At 35.3% G+C, this 22,771-nt stretch overlaps 2 protein-coding genes across 4 annotated transcripts; one reads left to right on the forward strand and one right to left on the reverse strand.

The window, feature by feature from the left end:
- Positions 1-534: 534 nt before the first annotated feature.
- On the reverse strand, positions 535-17,164 carry LOC116177096 (ras-related protein Rab-37-like). Of its 3 annotated transcripts, none has more exons than XM_031495972.1 (7): positions 16,731-17,164; positions 16,474-16,680; positions 16,311-16,421; positions 1,645-1,753; positions 1,486-1,596; positions 1,297-1,438; positions 535-1,242 (listed from the first exon to the last, which is right to left on the reverse strand). In XM_031495972.1, exons 2-7 carry the CDS (start codon positions 16,675-16,677, stop codon positions 1,134-1,136), a joined length of 786 nt encoding a protein of 261 aa, XP_031351832.1. In that variant the 5' UTR covers positions 16,678-16,680; positions 16,731-17,164; the 3' UTR covers positions 535-1,133. The 3 variants fall into 3 exon arrangements, with proteins under 3 accessions (XP_031351832.1, XP_031351830.1, XP_031351829.1); XM_031495970.1 differs by lacking the exons at positions 16,311-16,421; positions 16,474-16,680; positions 16,731-17,164 and adding exons at positions 1,825-1,935; positions 7,056-7,358; positions 7,454-8,026; XM_031495969.1 differs by lacking the exons at positions 16,311-16,421; positions 16,474-16,680; positions 16,731-17,164 and adding exons at positions 1,825-1,935; positions 7,056-7,358; positions 7,406-8,026.
- A 3,613-nt stretch (positions 17,165-20,777) lies between these two features.
- LOC116177216 (4-hydroxyphenylpyruvate dioxygenase-like) lies at positions 20,778-22,551 on the forward strand. The gene is made up of 12 exons (XM_031496124.1): positions 20,778-20,858; positions 20,911-20,937; positions 20,983-21,045; positions 21,092-21,196; positions 21,249-21,374; positions 21,424-21,513; positions 21,562-21,662; positions 21,706-21,898; positions 21,946-22,065; positions 22,115-22,237; positions 22,282-22,398; positions 22,443-22,551. Exons 1-12 carry the CDS (start codon positions 20,856-20,858, stop codon positions 22,515-22,517), a joined length of 1,143 nt encoding a protein of 380 aa, XP_031351984.1. The 5' UTR covers positions 20,778-20,855; the 3' UTR covers positions 22,518-22,551.
- Positions 22,552-22,771: the final 220 nt, after the last annotated feature.

A 22,771-nucleotide genomic window follows, 5' to 3' on the forward strand; every position in this document is an offset into this window, starting at 1 on the left:
CTGTAAACAATTATTAAATTTTACTTGTGGAATTGATTATAACATATATCAAGGAAAGGATGAGTCGCATCCAATTTCATTCCTTATTGCTGGTAACAAATCTTGTATCGACTTCATGGCGCCTGCTGGCTCCCCGATGTCTGTGATGCTCGCTATACTATTGTAAATTAGGACACTAAAGTATATAAGAATAATTTTAACGCGAATGGGGTGAGAGTAAAGTTGCGTTAAAGTAATTTATAAGAAGAATCTTATTTTAATTACATTCTGGCCCCATTTTAGCTTCTGTCGGCTACTAATTTAGCGACAGGATATCCTTGTATTTCAAAATGCTACCACAATTTGGAAAATCACAGTGTACACAGCCACGCTAATTTAATTTAATTTACCTTTGTTTAAGGGCGAATTTTTTTCTGGTCAGCTGTCGTCCCTTTAGGTGGCGGAGATTTAGTAGCTCGTCAAACTGTTCATCTGCCGGATACCTACCAGACTAAAGACTTAGATCTGGATATGTTCAAAATGAAACAATAGAAACACAATTGTTGATTTATTTATAAACCAATATCAATACCACAAATCTTATATCTACAAGCTTTTAAGTCTACATTCTATTTTTGATTCGACTGTTGGGCAATCTTCCATTTGCCATGGTTTGGATGATCCATAAAAGCTCATAGATAAAGTGCTCGTACCTCGCAAGCGGAAGCAGTGTTTGTAAACCATGGCTTCCGCATGCAGTAGACCAATAACAGATTATATAATCACCTAATTTAATAACTAATGATATATTCATAAATCTCTCTTCATTTTTAACAAACAGAATTTACAGCTAGATACCTAGGGAACAAAAACGCGGGATATGCTTCTTAATTGAATCGTTTTTTTTGCTAATTGTTGGTCATAAAAATGGTTAAATACTTCCAAATACAGATAAATAGTACAATAAGCGTAATTCATTATTATTGATAATTTTCTGTCACAGTAATAACTTCACATCGAGGGCTTTTACATTCTTTAACACGTTTTGGAAATCTAAACTCCTTAGATACAGACAGATTTATTTGAAGCAGAGAGGTACATGAATTTGTGATGGAAACGAAATGACCGATGATACATTTTCAAATTGGCGCAATTTAGTTACCGCACGGAGGACACGGGGTTTTATCAGTTTCTTCCCTAACGTAGTCTTGAACACTAAACCTATTACTGTCTTTATTGCCGCTTTGTCGCCGCTTTAATTCCCTGGAAAAACTCTGTCAATTACACACACCGTCATTTTTCCAATTGGGAGTTTACCTCGCGATGGCCATGAAGGCGAGCTCTACGTTAACTCCACTTTTTGCAGAGGTTTCCATAAAGGCTACATTGTACTCTCTCGCGAGTCGCTCACCGTCTTCTCTTCGAATCACTCTGTCCGTTCCGCAGTCGCATTTATTTCCTGAAATTTTGTCAAATTTAGTTGAGCAAATTATGCATGGTATCTACCTATTAACATGATAACGACATCATCTTGTGCGTACTCCCTAATTTCCCCCAGCCACGCTCTTATATTGTCAAAACTGGTCTTATTGGTCACGTCATACAGCAGCAAAAGCGCTGGAAGCAATCGATTAATTCTCACCAGTTTAGGTCACCAAAAGTTACCATGTGCGTCTCTATAATAGGCATGGGTTACGCTTCTAAACCGCTCCTGTCCGGCCGTATCCCATATTTGCAATTTCACCCTCGAGTTGTCGACCGTTACCACCTTGTTCTAAAAACGGAAAGTTAGCATTTGGGTGGAAGCGCGAACGTACAACACAGCACACGCACATGGAATCTTACCCTAAAATCCACCCCGACGGTGGAAATAAAATTTCCCGAGAGAAAAAGTCCATCGCGAAAACGGACCAAAATGCACGTTTTCCCGACGCCTGAATCGCCCAATAGCATTACCTATTACAACCAATAGTTTAATAGATAGACAATGTATAAAAAGTAAAATAACAATATTATAAATTGAACCGGATTAATAGTCTGGTTAAGGTATTGATACTAATCAAATGCTCATTTCAATTCATTTAATTCATCTCGTGGGATTCCTTACGGATCAACCCAGCCAGTTTCTGCAACCTGGTCAAAAAATAAATTTAAAAAGAGCAAGTTTTGTGCGTTACGTTTCGGTTAAGTGCGTTTAATTTTGTTAAGTAGAATTTTATGTTTTATTTTCATTTGTGGTCGTAGTATAAATTTTGTTTATGTGAAATAATGCGAATCGTGTGTTTATTCAATCCCTTGAACGATTCAGATAGATGTTTCATGCTAAATTATGAATCATTTTGTTGATCTGTACCCAAATCTCATTTCAAGATTCTTCAAAATTTGAAGTTTTGGGCTTGATCATGAATCTAGAATTTAAAAAAGTCAAAAGTAGAACAATAAGTCTTCAGATAAAGATGTAGTAGGGATACAGCCGTAAGGGGCCGACAGATGGACAGACATACGAATGGACAGGCGGACGAGCAAAGTATCTACAAGAACGCATTTTTTATTTTTGTGGAAATACTCGAAAAAGGCAATATTTTTCTATTGCAATAGTCATAGGCACTAAACTTTTAAAAACGTTTAAAAAAAGCAAATAGTAAAAGTCGCCTCTAAGATCCATAAAGATTCTGGTTAAAAATATTTTGGTCAGCAAAAATTCATATATATCACTTTCATTGGTATCGAGCAATCCAGAGTGGTCCTTTTCTCAACAAAATTGGTGATGAATAATGATTTTGACACCTTGGGTAAAACTATTTTCGTCGCTAAAGTACACATAGATGACTTTTTGGGCAGCGATCAAGCGAGTGTAGTCTTTTTTTCCCAAGAAAATGGATGCATAGCTAACGACTTTGATATCTTTTGAGTAAAAATATTTTTGTTGGCAAAAATACATAATTATGTATCATTTCTTGGGCATCGAGCAATTGAGTTTTGTGTTTCTCCCAAGAAAATTGGTACATAAATAAGGATTTAAACCGAGTTGGAGCGTTAAGTAAGTGATGGAAACCAAAATTATTTTTGGTATTTGCACATCTGGAACCTATAATCTTTCATATAGCCAAAACCGGAAGTCGATACGAGTTGTTTTTCCCAAGAAAATCGGTACATAACCTACAATTTTGATATTTTTTTAGCAAAAATATGTTGGTCACCAATTATACCCTGAAATATACACATAGATTTTTCCTCGGATTTTTCGCGAATAAAATTGTTGCATAAGTAACTATTTTGCCGTCTTTTGGATACAAATATTTTGGTCACCAAAATACACATGAGTCACTTTTTGTACATTGAACAATCGGGATTGTCCTTTTTCCCAAGAAAATTGATGCATAAATAACGACTTTGATCACAAATAACGACTTTGATCACATTTGGAACAACCACGTGATGGGCTCCAAAAGTAATGTTTGATAGTTGCACATCTGGAACGCATAAAATTTCATATTGTGAAGACCGGCAAGGGAGGGGGGGGGGGGGGTTTACTTTTTTATTGGCAATCACCACATATTACATCATCAAATTTAAGAGAAAAATGAAATTAAGGAAATTGATTGGATTAATTAATTGAACAATAATAAGAGTTTTAAACTGCTATACCCCAAAAAGGGTACTCTTCACTAATATGCAGAGCTGGGCAGAATACTTTCAAAAAGTATTTGAATACTAAATAGTAAATAAAGGTTATACACTGCTTTTTTTTGAGGCTCTCAAAAAAATTGTCTCAGATCGACCCGATTTTCTTATAGAATGTGGCCTGTAGAATGCATAATTTCAAACAGTTCCAAGATTGGGCTACTAGTTCAAAAGTTACAGCCCTTTGAATTTTCTTTCGAAATTGGTTTCTAGTCCATAACTTTTGATTGAGAAGTCTGATCGAAAAAGTACGAATTGTTTTGGATTCTACGCACCAAAATTAATAAGAAAAAGTGTTTTCCCGAGAAATTTTGGTGTAGTCGATTTTTGGTAAAAAAGGAAGATTATACACTGCTTTTTATTGAGGCTCGCAAAAAAAATTGTCTCAGATCGACCCGGAAAAAAATTTTCTTATAGAATGTGGCCTGTAGAATCCATAATTTCAAACAGTTTCAAGATTGGGCTACTAGTTCAAAAGTTACAGCCCTTTGAATTTTCTTTCGAAATTGGTTTCTAGTCTATAACTTTTGATTGAGAAGTCTGATCGAAAAAGTACGAATTGTTTGGATTCTACGCACCAAAATTAATAAGAAAAAGTGTTTTCCCGAGAAATTTTGGTGTAGTCGATTTTTGGTAAAAAAAGGAAGGTTTAGTATTCGAATACCTTGCGAAGTATTCGAATACTTTACGAAGTATCCAAATACTTTGCGAAATATTCGAATACTAAATATTTGTAAAAGTATTTGAGTTACAAAAACAAATACTGCTTCCATAAAAGTATTTAATTACAAAGTATTTGAATACTTTAAAAGATTTGAATACTAAAAAGTATTTACAAAATCGAATACTGCCCAGCTCTGCTAATATGTAATGAAAACTAGTGGTTGCTACTTAAAAAATATTCCCCCTTTGACCATGCAGAAGTACGCCACAAATTAAAAGTACGTGGATTACTAGCAAACGTTTTATAATTTTGCGGTTTTATTTTGTGCTAAGAGTTGGTAAGACAGAATGGTCAAAAGTGTCTTGTATACCAGCTTTTATGTACCTAGGTTTTTTTAGCTTACTTTGTTGCTGTTGGGTAAATTGTTGGACTCCCCTAAAATTTCCCTGGAAATTTAAGGAATTCGAACTTTTATCAATTTTCCCATCAGTTTGATTTCGAACTTTAGTTACCAATCATGCTGGATATTTTTATTGGCCGATTTCCCCCAGTTCATGAATAGCCATAACAGGCTTGACTGAAAAGTTGCTGAAATTTTATTGGTTGTACATCATAAAATGAATGGTGAAGGATTTTTGCACCTACAGTTTACAATTTTCAACCACCATTGGCAACTTTTTAGAAATTCGCGCAAATTTACAAAACAAAGCAATTTTCAAGTAAAACCGCCCATTGTTCGGATAGAAGGGACGGAATAGAAATTATAACGGTCAGCTGCACAATCCCAAATTTATTTTCCGGGTAGTAACGACAAATCGATCATTTTTGTTATAAAGCTACCCCCCGAGTAGGTTATCAAAGAAATTAACTTTTATGAAGCGAAATGGAACGTCCTCTTCCTATCCCGAATAAATAATACATGTATTCCCTAAGCAAATAGTGGTAGCTTGTCATGTCTAAAAAGATATTGCATTGTTTTACAAAGATAATTTAGTACATGATGTGAACTCGTATTTTCAGAAATAACTAAAATGCAGAAATAATGAGAAGACATTCGATTCGAAAGCAAACGTCTGATTTCCATTTTCAACTTTAGCTTTAACGAGCCAATTCTCTTGATATTGCTAAAAATTTGCCCACTCAAAGTAAACGTAAGTAATATATTTTTTTGTGCTACAACTTTAAATAAAGATAGAAACAATTTTCTTCTTTTGGAAACCGTCGTATAGTGGAAAAATGTGGCATGCAAAATAGTATATAAAGTCTTTAAAGCACGTTGCAAGTGCTTTAAAGACCAATTGTACACGCGTTTCTTATAGTATTTTATTATACCTTCAATATAATTTAATAATAAGGGAAATAAAATGGAATCATATTGACGTTAAACTCGAATACATTTCTAATTAAGTGGGTTGATTATTCGTAATTCCATGATTGCGATGGAAATCTCACTTGTAGTTTGCTTATAAAAATCACCGTATTTGTAAATAAACTGACTTCGGTTGAAAAAGATAATACACCTTATATTCAGTGGCTTGTTGCAGAAGCAAAATTTGTCCGCGGGTGTTTCCTCCAAATTTCCAACCCCTACCACATTTTTTCGCAAAAATAAGAATAAAAGGCGAAAAAAACAGTTTTTCCGGTTTTTCTAGGAAAATTGAAGGTTATGTGAAAATAGTTGCTCATTTTTTTAATCTCTATAACTTTTGCATTTAACATTTTCGTCTAAAATTAATAGTTTTCCCACAATTTGCAAAACACCACTTTCCACCCCTTTCAACCCACGGGATTTCACCCGCGGAAAAATTCAGCTGATTTAATTATTTTTTCCCAATTTCTCTTCATTTCACCTGCCTGAAAAATCGGGTTTCGCCCGGTAACTAATTTTTTCTGAAAATAAATTATTTTAGAGCTATTTAGACTGGGCTAATAGGGAAAACAATAAATCCATATGTCTACTTCTTAATAATTAGCACTGTAAGAACTGTGAGGCCTACAAATCCAGCTTGACGCTTAATTTGAAGCTAATTAAATTGCTTACAACTTCTATTCTATTTGTTCTACTCGTAGGGTCAATGGTTTAGCCGCAATTTCGATCTAAAACTAGAATTTTCAGTTTTTGGAGAAAATTGTCTATTTTCAAAGTGCAGCAATTCGGTAACTAATTGACCTACAGAGCTCCGGTTGGGCCTAAAGTGCCACACATTCGCATTCCGTCGAAGAATGGATACAGAGCAAAAACTGAAATAATTTCGCGGATTTTCGCGTGCTACGCCTTTTCCACAACTTTTAAAGAGTTGCAAACTAGCCTGATTGGTCCAGGTCTGGATCATGTTTTGTTGATTTATTTATTAATATTAATAATTATTTGAGTTTTTTATTGTTCACCTTTAATAACGGTTTATGAAAATGAAAGGAATGGCGTGTTTTCCTTGATTAATCGTCAAAATTGGAATCTAAATCAATTTCGCGCTACTTTTATATACTGAAATCTAAGCGTGCTTTGTCCTCCACACTCTTAATTATTTATCGCTGTACTCATTAATAGAATTAGAAAGTTAATCTAAATTTTGAATGTGGTGGTGACTAGGCCGTCGTATAATGGTTTTTCCAATAAAGGGTTTATTTCATTAGCAGTCCCTGTTTTATTAAATGTCCAACATAATCGAAAAGTTCAGCCAGTTTCGGCTTATAATTTGCATTCGGGGATGAAAACGGAAACAATTACCTTCGCAAAATAATCGTAAGTTTCGACATCCTCCTGCTTGACGGAGGACCTTCTTCTAAATCGCACGTAAGGCTCTTCGCAATCCGTTTCGCATTTTACGTACTTGGTTTTTGGATCGTTTGCCACACTTTTGCACTCAGGCTCTTGGTCAACGTTCCATTGTGGTTTCACGCGTACCACCCTACGATAATTGGTTTCTTCATTTAACATAATTATCGAGTGTTTACGTCAAAGCGAATTCACTTGGGGCGGCTGAAAGTTAAACAGCATCTCGCCGCTGGGGAACTTTGTCGTTTGATGGAGCTGGAATACAAGGAATAAATAGCTCACCCGCTTTTTGATTAAATTACAGTTAAAATTGTTGAATCAATCACCGGGAGCACTTCACAAATACCTACCCGCCAACTTAATTAAAACTGAAATATCGACGTTCGTACCGTACTGATAGTGCGTTATTAAATAACAGCATCTGCCCGCTGTATGAATGTACAAAACAAAAAAAATTAAATCGACTACGAGTAGACAACGTTTTTGTCGCAATATCGAGCTTGATAGTTATTAGGGCTGAAGTGAACTGTGTTCCTCGGATCTTTTGATTTCGCGCTCGAAAAGAGGATTTGCACAGCATCCCCTTGTTTCTATGGATACATGTTACCTGCACGAGACAGTGGCGTACACGGGACGTTTTAATTGAAACCGCTTTGCTCGGCCAATTAGGGCTTTCGGGAAATTGGGAAAGGGTGCGCGAACGCTGACTACGTGCCTTTGAAAGGGTTGCGCTTTCATATTCTCCATTGTGAGAAAGAAGCATGAATTAAGTTACGTGAACCAATCAGAAAATTTTTCTGAGCACGTTCACGTGCGGTGAAATGTAATTTATAGGGAAATTGATTATTTGCGTAGTTAATGTATGCATTTACGCATGTATTTGCTAATTACTGCGAAAGTAATTTGCTGCCTTTTCGCCATTAAAAATAACATGAGAGAGGCGCATATTTAAATACCTACAGCTTGTTAATTAGAAAAATATTTTGCACGCATACTTCCTACTCCGGCTTCATACAATTCTCAAACCAAAAAGTCTCATTCTGAAAGCTAAAGTGTGCAAGTTTTGTGGTCATTTCGACCGTATCATATAACTTTTGCACACCTATGGTACTCGATTTATTTAAATTTTTAGATGTAACATTTTAAATGCTCGTCCTTTTTGTGCTATTTTGTTGCATCATCACATTTTGTGCTCCTAAGGTTTTTTGATGTAATTGAAATATTGTGATTGGACCCTTCACATTGAATACATTAAACGACAACCGATAAAAAGGTTAAAGACAATTAATTCGTGCTTTTGTTAGACATTTCCGCATATTACATTGGTAATTATTGCAGTAAATAAACCAAATTTCAAATTTCTGTCAAATATATATAAAAATTTTAATAAAAAAAAATATATATAAAGATCAAAACCAAAATGAGGAATGGTCCAGAATGTTTCGTTTTGGAGTTTGACGGTCTCAACATATTATCTTTTCACATAGCACGTTTAAGGGGATGAATGGAACGAGGGGTTTTCGGCGATTTTATGCAAAACGGATGAAAATACCAACTTGAAAGTTTCGAAAAAAATAAAAGTTCTCATACGTGATAGCAGTTTTATTCACTTTTCATTACCAAATTTTAAAGTTTCGTATAGATGGAAATGACCAAAAAATATAACATTCTGTAATTTTCTACCACACAAAAACAAAATACACCGTCGGTCCTGCAGTTTTATTTTACATACATTGTAACGGTAGCTCTAAAACTGAGTTTAACTTTTTAGAATTTTGTAAAGGTGGGACAGTAGCATTTTTTTTCGATTTCAATGGCTAGCAAAGCTTATAGGCATTACTTACATATCATACAAAAATTACAGGGTGTCGAAATGTAGAGGCTTGATTTTTCAATAAATGATTGGATTAGTGGAATTGTAAGGAAAAATCTGTATGCATTCGGTGCATTTTCAAATTTCTATAGAGCATTGTTTTCTTAATGGATTCCGGATGTGTGGAGACTGCAGAGGATTTGGATCTTATTCAGTTAGATTAATTAGGGCTATTTGATTACAACTGTGAATCGTAACGGGATTTCCCTATACATTAATTTCTTTAAACCTATAAAAATTCTTGAGCTATAACTTGAGCTTACAAATTGCTGTGTATTAACATTGGTTTGGTCTATTATGAGATACGAATTGGGAATGTTATTATTTAACCTTGAAGACTCTAAAAGGGAATACATGTGTAACTTCGGAATGAGGTACTCTGGAACCAAACATATTGCATACACGGTGTCCATTTTTCGAGTGCCACTATGGGGATCTCGCTTATCTTAAGAGATAGAAACTTGGTTAAATTAGGGCAAAGTTGCGAATTTTCGTGCTGAATAATAATCTAAAAAGAAATTTATAATATCTTCAATAGTTTGGAAAATATGGCAAAAAATCGAAAATTTCTGATTTTCATTTTTAACTTTTTCATGGTAAACTAATTGTACTAGACATTTCTAATTAACACATTATTCAGACACTTTTTAATGGAGATTTCGAATATGGCATCCCGTTTTTAATGACTTTCAAGATAACGGAGAGACACGTGGCAACTTTAGTTTTTTTATGGGCACCGTTTTGGATTTTAACATTTTGAGAATAGGTCTTTTTTTCTCTTTACAACGATATATCACACATGGTGGTTCAGTATCACATTTTTTCTAAAAATACAATTTTCATTTTATGCGAAGAGTGCTATGCAAAAACAAAACGTTCCTTTGTTGTGAACAAAATGTTGACCTATTTCAAGCAGTGTCATTTACGTTTGTGCTAGTTTGATTGCTAAAATATTATGTATTCTTTGTTTTATTTTTAATTATAATTTTCTTGCAAAACGAAGGTGCAATTCTGTTCATATGAAAATCGAAAACACATCTAGTTCCCTGATACCAACGCTGCAACCGGACATATGCATCAAACTGTCAAACTTTTGTTCACAATAAAAGAACGTTTGGTTTTTCCAAAGCACTCTTCCCAAAAAATTAAAAATTGTATTTTAGGAAAAATGTGATACTGAAACACCATGTGGTGTGGATCGTCGTAAAGAGGAAAATAGACGTACCTAATCTTAAAATCTTAAAATTAAAAATGGCGCCCATAAGAAAAACTAAAGTTGCCACGTGTTTCTCTGTCATCTTAAAAGTTATTTAAACCGAGATGTCACATTCGAAATCTCCATTGAAAAGTGTTCGAATAATGTGTTAATTAGAAATGTCAAGCACGACTAGTTTATCATGAAAAAATTAAAAACGAAAATCACAAAGTTTCGTTTTTTTGTGATATTTTCAGAACTATGGATGATATTTTAAATTTCTTTTCAGATGGTTATTCAGCAAGGAAATTCTTGCCCCCATTTAACCAACTTTCTATCTCTTAAGGTAAGCGAGATCTCCATAGTGGCACTCGAAAAATGGACACCGTGTATAGTAAAAATCAAATGTGCGCGTGTGGCATTGTTGCCAGAGCCATAGTTATAATTTTATTGTAACGTAAATTTAATTAGATACGACTTTTTATTTATTTAAACTTAACCACAAATTGATCAGTCTTAAAATGGATTAATTTCTAACAGTGATTGTTATTTATCACAAGCGCAAGTTGGAACTGAACTCGAAACTCAATTCGATTTGCGTATAAAGCACCACTTTTTCTAAAATGTTCTCGAGTGTTCAAGGACACTTCAGAATCTCGAACAAATACGTCACATTTCCCGTAAAGTTACGTCACATCCACCTTCGTTCTTTATCGCCGATGACATGGCGACTCTGTGAAATGAGATGGAGCAGAGCAACAGCACAAGTAGGATATGGAAAACGACCCAAGGAATTAGCAACTTTTAAAAACCCATACAAAATTTGTTCTAAACATACTCTGGAAGCTGTTATAACATTTTCTTCAGAAACCCTCTAAAGATTCTCCAAACATTCTACAAGTGCTTTTCAAGTATAATGTTCAAATAATAGGAAATTCAGACATTTCTAGATAATGGTTTATATTTAGGTATTAAAAACATCTACAGATGCTCTCCAAGGATTCTGTACAGGCTGACGTCAGAAATTTTGCTAAGATTCTACAAATAAAGATATTAGGTGTTCCACAAAAAATGCAGCTACAACGAAAAGGACACCAGGATTGAAGTCGCGTTCAAAGATGGAAATTTTGGAAGAGAATACCTAGTGGAACTGTTGAAATCCCCCTTTTCAACCTGCTTCTTAGTGTACCTTGTGCAGTTTCATTTATTTCTGTTGGTATTGCTAAGTAATGCAGTAATGCTTTTAGTGAGTATTGCACCTTTCACGCACTCCATTGTATTTCAGAATGTTTGACTGTTAGTGTCTTTCGGCACCTTTTGATGCCTGTAAGTGAACAGAACATTCCTAAGTGTGTCCTGACGTCAAACAAAGTAACTACCCAAAATCCAAAAAATATATTAATAATAATAATGCATTTATTGAAAACAACTTAATATAATGTTCAATGTTCAAAATAAAAATTAAAAAAAATAAAATCATACATGATGTTCGAAGAGAACAGAGTACTTAAGAACTGCCTCACTTGTTGTTCCTAAATGGAGTGAGTTCAAGCAACTACAAGTAGCAGCTTGGTCTTCTACTCAACCCAGTTTGATTACTAAATAACATTAATTATGGCATTACGAGTGAAAAATAATATTTTTATCCAACACCTCTATGTTATCCAGTCATTATCATGACGAAATTAAACGAGTAAGGTATAATATAACCCACTAATGAGTTATGGACGTAAAATAACTCACTAGCAAGATAAAGTACAGGAACCATAAGTAAATTCATATAAATTTTCTGACTAAATTTTTTTTTGTTTATTATTCCCCATAGCAACGAATTATTGCTTTTGTATTCCATGCACTCTAGCTTTTCGCGGAACACGCAGTTTTTAAGATTTCCACGTTTTAAACCAGCTTGAGGAGAGAGGAGGTGTTGGATAAAGTTTTGTATGGTGCACGTGCGTTAATTACAAATAAGTCACTTGAGAAAATAACCCTTACTTTTTTCTCGCGTGACTTATTTGTAATATAACACACTTATACCATAAATAACTATTAACGGGACAAATAAATTATAATAAAAACAGAAGCTTATCAAGATTAATTTTTATTTAAGAGGTGTATTGATTAAGTAGATATAGTTTATGCAGTTGAACTTTGAAATGTTGTATAGGAAGTTCTTTAATTTCAGGGGGGTATTATTGTATTATACCCCAACACGAGTAGCAAGTAAACGGTTTACTTGAAAAGAAAGCAGTAAAACTGTGCGATTTTTACGTAAATAAAGGCAGGCTTCCTGTTTTCTTATTGACGTATTATTTCAACCACATTTTTATATCCTCCTTAGGCATGAATATTTAATGCCGCACGTTATAAATTTATGTGTCACTCGAATATTCCATTGATGGCAACTAATGCTAATAAATGCACGGCCGGTGGATATAAACCGAAAATTGTGTTATATTATGATTGTACCAAGGGAAACATTTTAATTGAATCGAATGGAAAATTTGCATTACGTAGACCATGTGAAGAAATCCAATTTCTAAAGCAGATCTAGTAAATGAACTGCCTTGTAAACAATAGTTTTGCAATGTAAAATGGCTTGTCAGGTATTTTACGTCAATAACTATGACGCTTTCAAATTTCACCAAGAAACAGCGGTAACTACGCAATTTTTCTACCCCAATTTACGTAAAAAAGTGTGCTGACTAGTGACTATATCCACTTTGCAATTCCGTTTGTCTTAAATATTCATGGTTCCTCGCGACCTCTATTTAAAAATATTTAATTATGAATATTTATCGAGAATGTATCACTAAGCAAACCACTTCTACCTCAAGATAGCATAATTTGCTAATGCTATTCTTACGTTTTGTTTCCAAGTGCAACACAGTTTTGATACCCACAACTAATCCAAAGTAACTCCGGGCCCCTATCTGATTTGTTCATTAGTTTTAGTTATCAAAAAGCGCCTTACTTTACTTTGTAAGATTTTGTTTTGAGCTCAATTATACTCAAAACTAAGTACGGTAAAGCTCACCATGGCTGTTCAAAATGGTACTAAGAGATATTGATATTTTGGTGGCAAAGAACGATGTAAGTTGCACTTTTCAGTTCCATGGGACGAAAACTATACGCGTGGTACTGGAAATTGCAATAAGTTTCTTTGTGTACCTACTTCCGAAATAAATGCTCTAGTTTATGCACTATCTGTTAGTGAATGTTAATATTTCTATGGTTTTTTGATATTCTAATTTTAATTGGAGAGAAGGCGCAAGAATTATGCTGGCATGTTAATAATTTTCACATATGTACTTTTTTCATTAAAATACAGAAGTGTTCAAAATATGACGGAAACCGTAAAGTTATATAATTGAATATTGATTTAGCTTTTCAACATTAAGCTACGAGTTCTCTAAATGTCTGGGTGAGGGTAAACTTTGGCCATTTCCGTCGAAATGAAAAATATATTATATTTCAGACTCTAAAGTGTAGGTACACACCCCAACTACGCAACGTAATGAAGTCAAAACCATCATTTTAGCAGTTCCCTTAGGAAAGTTAAATAAACCAAGAAGGTAAACAGAACAAATTTAAGTGCCTGCAACTCCCTTACACTTTAACTTCAATCTAAAGTATAACTGGGATGATCTACTTACTGAAAGTCGAAAATGATAGGAATGAGTATCTTAATTTGGGATGAACTTCATTAACGATTCTTTAATAGATTAGCAAGGTACACGCCGCCGGATAAAACCCAAAATGAAAGGTCTCCGCATTTAATCCCATTAATTAGCCTTCAGCTTTGTTTCTAACGTTCTTTTGACGTGAATATCTCGAATTATAGCAGCGCAGCTTTCGTTTATTTAGCAAAGGAGGTTTCAGGTTTGCTAAACCGTAATAACGATCTGGAATAAAATTGAATAGGTACCTATACCAATTGGCACTCTCAAATAAAAATGATCCATAGCTCGATTGTGTTAATGTTCCTATAACGGGTGTAACATATGGATATCATCATTATAACAAATTTGACCTATTAGTCTGGGAAGCTGCGAACGTTCCCTTTGCGTCATTAATAAATCGACTGAACTCTTACAAAATGAATTCCGGTCTAAAGAAAATTGTTGCTAACGCGCTACAATATATTTCCTATCCCACTATGAAACCCCCTTTACATCATTCAACGTTGTTTGCACACATTTAATTCATCTATCAGGTTACGCTTTATGCAGACCGTAAATAAAGTTAGGGACCTACTTTAAACCCTTTCAATTCTGTAAAGAGGGATTCATTGGAAGGAATTGTCAATTGGGCGAAATCAAATGTAGACTTTCTGGGGAGAAATTGTAGTTTAAAATTAAGGCAGGGATTATACAGGTAAAAAAACTGAAAACTGAATTGGTTTCTTTCATTTGAATATGTATTTCTGTAGTGTTGTTTTTCCTACTAGGATTGTTTATAATTGCGTATTGTTTATTTAGGTTTGTATATTTAATTGTAAAACCTGAAATTGCGTGTTTAAATATAGGCACCTCCGGTGGTTTTGCGGTAAGAATTTTTATCGCGTCATCAAAGCGAATTAGGTATTATTGACGCTGTATTTTTAACAACCAGTAGAAGTAGATTAATTTTATTATGGAAGTGGCGTTTCATTAAATACTGCAAGCAAGAGGCTGGTTTCACGACGGTTTGAAGGTGTGTACGTTTCTTTATGCTATTTAATCTGACCGTCTGCCCAATTTGATAAGTTGAAAACGCAGTTCGTCATTTTCAATATATTTCTGTACAGAAGAAAGTTAACTGATGGATTTTGTCATCGCATTCAACAGGCTAATCGTTTATCATTAAGTTTCGGTGTTAAAGTGCGCCTGGTTTATTTTTTTTCATATTTGTCTAACGCCTGTTTGCGGAGTCTAAATCAAGATTGCAAGCTTTTCTTTCTTTTATGAAGTTTGTTTATTTTCCTGATCATGTGTTTCGGTATAACATTATGTTATTGTCAATCAATACATTGCGTTTATTCAAACCCATTGTACGACGCGGATCGAGTTTGCATATTGCGCGCCATTGCACACCGTAATATATAAAATTGTGAAGCCCCGAACAATTAAAATGCGCCTGTGGGGTTGAATTGTAGTAGGGAGAAATTCATGTATAAAATTGTCTGACATTTAAAGTGGCATTTTGATTACAAACAAACATAAATCATAAGCGGAAAAAATTAGCATGTGCAAGGTAGTGTTACGTCTTCGAGAATTTGACGCAAGTTTTGAAAGCGGTCACAAACTTCATTACCCTGAAACAAGAGACAATTGTACGGGAGTAAGTCACAAAAGGGTTAAACTGTATCATCCTAAAAGCGATCAACTTTCAATTTTTCTTGGAGGGAACATTTTTCAAGGGAGGGCCCTACTCTGTAAGTCACTTTAATTGAACTATATAAAGTATTGGTCGATTAAAGCGGAAAATTATAAATGATACGTGGCCACGAGATAGGGGTTGTATTTGCTGTATTTAAACGAAAGTTTTGATTTTAAGATTTAAAAATGGAGGTAAAAGGCCGCAAGGTAAGGAGTATTTAAATTTTATTACAGAGCTAGCCGTGGATTAATTGTGATACAAAATTTTAGCAGACAGTCTTGCCTCTAAAATTCATCAAAAAACATTACGCCACTTTAATTCATATTTAGAGGAACAGTTAGACAAGTATTTCTTGCATATGATCGCAATTTCATGTAGATATTGCCACTGCCCGAATCTGTAGCTTTTCAAGTAATCTCTTTTATTAGCGGCACAATTTCAGATGTGATCCAGAAAGGAAAGTATTTATTACAATGTGTTTCCAATAGCGACAAACGATGACGCAGGGGGTGGCAACGTCGTTCACCTTTGGAACACGAAAGCGTTTCGTGAACTGCAAATTTCTGAGTTGATTAAAGTTTAATTTAAATCTTCAAACGTTATCGCGTTACTTTTACATTGTCTATCCAAGTTTGGTTATAATTAATTTTAACTAGCGCAGATAGAAAATGCGGACGGAAAACCTTAGATAAGTACTGGATTATAATAGGCAATGCGGGTGAAGCTGCTATAATCTAGCAGGCACATCAAATTTGCGTTTTTATACAGGAACTCTTACTGTAAATCCGATTCCAACAGTCGCCGAGAAGTTTCCTGGTTGAAATTTACCAGTATCGAACTTTACTAACAAGGATGTCTTTCCGACACCGCTGTCACCAAGTAGTATTGTCTGAGGGTACAAAGCGTGTCAGGAACGAAGTCGAAGATATGAACTCTCTCACCTTGTGAATTATTTGATTGCATTCTTCTATAGTGTCTGTTTCGCAAAGTTTCAGAACCTCCGCGGGAGGTTTGTAATCGCGATAACCTGTTGGTGATGGGGTGGATCTATTGTACGCGTTTTGGTTAACCTGTAGATTAGAATGTGCGACCGTATCCTCTAAGCTCTCAAAGACATCGTCATCCATACTGTCTTCTGTCGCCATTATCTACAAAAATGCAATCTAAAAGTTGTACTTACACCGAAGGCATCGCTTACCAAAGGGTTTTGCTCGCAGAAAAACCATATGGAAATTTATAATTTTCCCTTAAAACGTAGCGATTCATTTAATTGTGCCACTTTCCCACCATTGCCAAACTGCGCTCACACACAACACAAATACCACCAGAAGGACTCTTTTATAACTAAATCACAAATCTATTCGCCAAAGCAAGGACTATTTAAGCTTCCAGCCATATTGGTCCTACGTACGTTGCAAACTCTAGCACAACGAAGCAGGATCAATGAAAACCCACACCCTCCTTATCACGCTTTTCCACCAGTCACCGACGATAAGGTTAACACATACTTTTCCATAACTAAAATCAGATCGTCCAACCTAATTTTCTTTCATACACCTACATATAACAGACATATAAATAGAACTCATGGGGATTCTTGTCCCGATTGAAAAATCACGCGTCTTCAGTGACCTACATTTCGCTAGGGGGCACAAAATCAATTAAGCGTCTCAGGCAAACGACACCCACGTTTATTAAAAAGGAAGCGCGTTCAAAGAAAAATTCTAACCAATTTTTTCGTGAATGAAAGCGTCCACTGTATTTAATTTCGTTCAGATTTGTGTCTTTAGAATTACAAATTTTATGAAAAGACGGCCTATAGGTCGTTAGCAATGAGGCATTGTTAAAATTGAATAATAACAAGGTATTCGCAAAACGTACTCAATGTACAATCCTCATTAGACAGTATAAAGAAAACCGTGAGCCCTTTGGCGTATTGTGGATGAAGAAGCTACTTCTCGGTGGTGCCCCAGCTGCTGAAAAACGTTAATTCGGTTTTCGATTTTTAGTTCCGTATAATAAGTCACGGTACATTAAACATTATAATGTGCCCTTTGACTAGAAATAACTTCAAAAGGAGTCCGCTCATCTTTCGCTTCGCTGACGTCCATTCAAGCTCTTTACCTTCTTCTTCCTCATTGCTCTGCTAAAGTTTTCTCAAACTAGATTTTACCAATTTGGAGTTCATCTGTCTGTCGTGCTGTCAACACTGCAGGTGGTTTTTTAAGCGCAATTGATCGCCTTAGGAAAATGCCTGTATCTATTTCATAAACATGGATCAATTTATTGATTGCGTTATTTTTTAGTCCGACTTATTATTTATATCAAATAGTAAACAAAATTAGCATAATCAACTATTTAACATGATCCATGCGTATTAAACTTATACCCGTTTGGTTATACTGCATTCATTTCTTCCTGGTAAATTGACTTATCCTGATTCTCTTAATAAAAAATGTTGGGGAAGTGACATTGAATAATAAAGAAGTGTAAACAGAGTATCTATGTAGTGTTGTTTATTATTTACGACTTGAGAGAATATGAATAATCTAGAGCGCACACCTCCTTTTAAGGTCATGGATATTTACAATATACCGACAGTTTCCCATTTACAAACGGAATTAAAGAAGTGATCGAGATTCGAGAAAGTAGTCCAGGGGCTACCGCTTTTGGCACGGAGCGGAAGAATCCGAAGAAGTGGAAAGTTTTTAAAGAACCCCAAGGGCCTGAACCCTGCGTATTCGAAGTGCCTGAAGAGTCTCGAAAAAAAATCAGATGGACCTACAGAATTGGATGAAAGTGAAGAATTTCAAGTATCTCATGGCCGGAAAAATTTGAAAAAATCAAAAGACTGCGCGATCCAGAGAAATCTGTAGAACTTAATGAATTTGAAGAAACTAAAAAATCGAACGACCCTAGAAGTATTGAAAAAAATCTGGACCAAGTTACGTAAAAAAACCATTTATTTATTAAAGTTATGCATCAATTTTGTTTATAATTAGTGCAATAAATTTAGGAACAGAACGGCTACCGATGAAAAGGTTAATGACAATTAATTTAAGGTTTTGTTTTGACATTTATACCTGTACATTTCGGGGTAATTTATTATTGTGGATAATTCAAAGTTCAACCAATTAAGTCAAAGTAAGCCTGAAGCACGGTTTATTCCTTAATTCCGACAACAATCTTTCAAAAGCAATTTTCAACAAGTAACAGGTAAGACGGAAAGTCTGTTCGTATTGTTTAAAGAGTTCCACTATCCAATTTTCTAAATTGCCTTACAAAGAAGAAATTCATCTGACAATTGGATAAAAGTTCAACGTGTCGATAAAGGTAAGTTCCTTTGAATTTTTGTATTGTATATAAATAGAAGTTGGCCGTTTTATAAATGATAAGTATACTCAGGCAAAGATAGAGGAAATTTTCCTTTTTTTTGGTAAATTTAGAATTTCCAGTCCAGTATTTTATTGGTTGTGGATTTTAAATGTTTATTTAGCATCCAGGAGGTGTGTAAATTTGTTTTGATTAATTAATAGTTATTTACATAAAAGTCAGGAAAATGACACATTACTGGTGAGGAAATATAGAAGTGCGAGTACTTAATTTCCGAGCCAAGAAATGATATTTTACTGACGAGTTTTGTATTTAATTATACCCGAAACCGTCTCATAATACAAAATTTCAATTTTTATATATAACTTTGATTACTGTCAATCTGTTAGTGATGACAGGAGTCATTATAGACATTTGGAAATATTAAAAATGCGGTCAGTAAGGTAACGGTGCGGCCAGTAAAGTGACAAACGGCAGGAAACGTAGTCTGCTCTGCCTCTGTCATGGAAACTAAAATTCCCTGACAGAAAGGAGGCATGAAAATAAAGGTTTCAGGACGATTTTGAGTAAAAATATAAAAAATCCTGAAATTTAATTAGGTTGAAAACGTGTTCACGATATAGGGATTTATTAAGCTGCTGAGCAACGCGATGCAAGCTTTATGGGGGAGTCGACGGTGTCCGTCTGTCCGTCTCGCCGCCCGTGGACACGATAACTGCCAAACGCTTGAACCTATTCGGTTCAAATTTTGCACAGTTGACCTATATGCCACATATAACAAGCCTATTGAAAATAGGTCAAATCCAATGACTCCGTAGGGTCACACCGAGGTGCTCTGTCGCTTTTTTAGATCCGCTTTAGGGGTTTATTTATCAGTTAACTAGCCGTGGTATAAATTATTTCATTGCAAAACATGTATTGTTACGGTAAATTTTTACCAGTGCCGTAGAAAATAAATTTTATTTTAGGAGCGCTCGGTGTTCAACCCCTATAAGCGTATAACTAGCAGTGGCGCACCCATAGGGGGGTTTTCAGGGTTAACCCCCCCCCCCCAAATTAAGCACTGATGGATTTTTTTAAAATAATCTTTTCCTACAATCGTTTATGAATTAATCATTCAAAGTGATCAATTCGCGCACTATAATTTGCATGTTTAATCCATAGCAACCATGCAACTTGATTGTCACAATAAATTAGCAGTTTCAAATCTTGACAAATCATGTGACAAAACTAAACGATTCTAATTAAAATAATTAGACGATCGTAGGAAAAACGTTGTTCCTATGTTAACATTTTGGATTTACTAATTTCAATAACCCCCACCGAATTTTTTTCTGGGTGCGCCACTGATAACTAGCCAGTTACAGTGGTAAAGATGTTATTATTGCTGTGTTCAAAAATCTGAGCACCCATTTTTTCCACCTCAATAAAAAAGGCTTATAAGAATTTAGAAGGTAAAATGAAAACTAGCAAACAATGATACCAAATGACACCAAATCCAAATCCAGGGAGCGAGTACTTGGTTTTCACAATACTTAAGTGTTGTATAATCGCATTCAGTAGCAACAGATTCCGGGCACTACATAACTCAAACTTTCTCAATTTCATTTCCAAATCATTTTTTATACTGTATACAAACTACCTTATTATTTGATCCAGTAGACTGTATAAATCCCTACAAAAGCTTCATTTTGAAAGCTGAATAAAGAAAATTCGTGCAAGAAATCCCTAATAATATTCATTTAATTAAATCTGAAATAAAACCAACAGTTATACGAACACACCTCCAGTATCAGAATGTTCTAGTGAAAAATGCAATATATCGCCTAGATTGCCTTGGGAGTAAAACGGGTAATCAAAGAAGTTTAATATATTCACCTAATTAATATACCTTAAATTAAAGCTGATAAACTTGTTAATCCGAGATTATATAAACTATGCGAAACACGCAATATCAACCAGTTGAAGATTTTAAGTGTAAGCGATTACGATGGTATGTACCCAACTCTTAAATTTGCCTATGAAATTGACATGCTTTGTTTCAGACGACGTATACGGATAAAGGGCCTAAGGTGAGTTATATTTTAACGCACGCCCTCATTAATCAGTTCTTTTAGCCTGAACTGGGTCGATTTTTAAGTTTCCACCATGTAACCTTTTATGTGGGAAACGCGAAACAGGTGAGAAAGTGCGTAATGGACTAACGAGTTTTAACACGAAGTTTAGGCATCCAGCTACTTTGTAACCCGAATGGGATTTCAACCCTTCGCCTACAAGGGGTTAGAGACCGGAAATCGGGAGTACGCCGCTCACGCTGTCAAACAAAATAAGGTACCAAGAGCAATTGATTAAAAAAAATGAATGCATGTGAGTGAATTTGTAGATCATATTCGTTTTCGTTTCGCCCTATGAGGAAACGCAGAAAGAAATGAACGCGCACCTCGTAAAACACGGGGATGGCGTAAAAGACATTAGTTTTGAAGTGGAAGACCTCGACAACATCCTTAGGGTAAGCAGCTGCACTGATTTGCCACAAATGCTAATTATTCACCCTTTAGGTTGCCAAGCAAAGAGGAGCAAAAGTGGTTCGTGACATATGGAAAGAATCCGATGAGTATGGAACCGTGAAATTCGCCACTGTTCAAACGGTTTGTCAGTAACACCAAGGTATACCTATGCTAACCTTCTAATTCCAGTACGGAGACACCACGCACACCCTCATCGATAAAAGCGCGTACAAAGGCGATTTTCTACCTTCATACGAGAAGCTCTCACCTGATCCCGTTAACAAGCTATTGTAAGTGCCCAACCGTCGATCTTAGCTACAGTACACTTTTCAGACCCACCACAAAATTAGACTTTATCGACCACATCGTGGGAAACCAACCAGACTTGCACATGGAACCAGTTGCTAAATGGTACGAGACCATGTTGCAGTTTCACAGGTTCTGGTCAGTGGACGACTCGCAAATCCACACCGAATACTCAGCTTTAAGATCTATCGTTATGGCCAACTGGGATGAGACCATCAAGGTAAGCATCGTAGGCGCGTCGCCCGAATTCTGCACCTCATCTTCTAGATGCCAATCAATGAGCCCGCCAATGGTAAGAAGAAAAGTCAAATCCAGGAATACGTGGACTACTACGGAGGAGGTGGCGTGCAACACATCGCCCTCAACACCCAAGATATAATAACGGCAGTAAGTGATCTTTCCCGTTTGTAAATCGTACACTAACCTCCTTTCAAAGGTGAAAAACCTTCGTACTAGAGGAGTAGAGTTTCTCAAAGTGCCCGATACTTACTACGACATGATCAGGGAACGTCTCAAGCACAGCAAAGTTAAAGTGGCCGAAGACATCAGCGTGTTACAGGTAAAATAGAAATTCTCCCGAGTGCCTTCACTTGAGATTTTTAGGACTTGCACCTTTTGATTGATTACGACGAGAATGGGTACTTACTGCAAATTTTCACCAAGAACCTGCAGGATCGGCCAACTGTATTTTTGGAGGTTATTCAAAGGCGAAACTTTAATGTGAGTTTCAATTTATGCAACTGTATTTAATTCGCATTTAACAGGGATTTGGCGCTGGAAATTTCAAAACCTTGTTCACTGCTATTGAAATTGATCAAGAGAGAAGAGGAAATTTGTAAGTTGTGAAATAAATGTTATTTGTTACTACGTAAAGAATGTATTTTTATTTTTTTAAATATATATATATTTGTTACATGAAGATTTTTTTTTGTGTTTTTACCTTTCTGAAGAAAAAACGCGTAAGTGAAAAAGTCAAGTGTTTTTCACAACAAACGTTTTTCTAAAATGTATAGGATCGTGAAGGCACAACTTTGGAGAAAATATTCAAATAATAATATTCGACGGATTCCTTTTTTTAAACTTCCTTTATATG

The sequence above is a fragment of the Photinus pyralis genome, unplaced genomic scaffold, assembly GCF_008802855.1.
Source record: "Photinus pyralis isolate 1611_PpyrPB1 unplaced genomic scaffold, Ppyr1.3 Ppyr1.4_LG7, whole genome shotgun sequence".
In the NCBI taxonomy this organism is placed as follows: Eukaryota; Metazoa; Arthropoda; class Insecta; order Coleoptera; family Lampyridae; genus Photinus; species Photinus pyralis.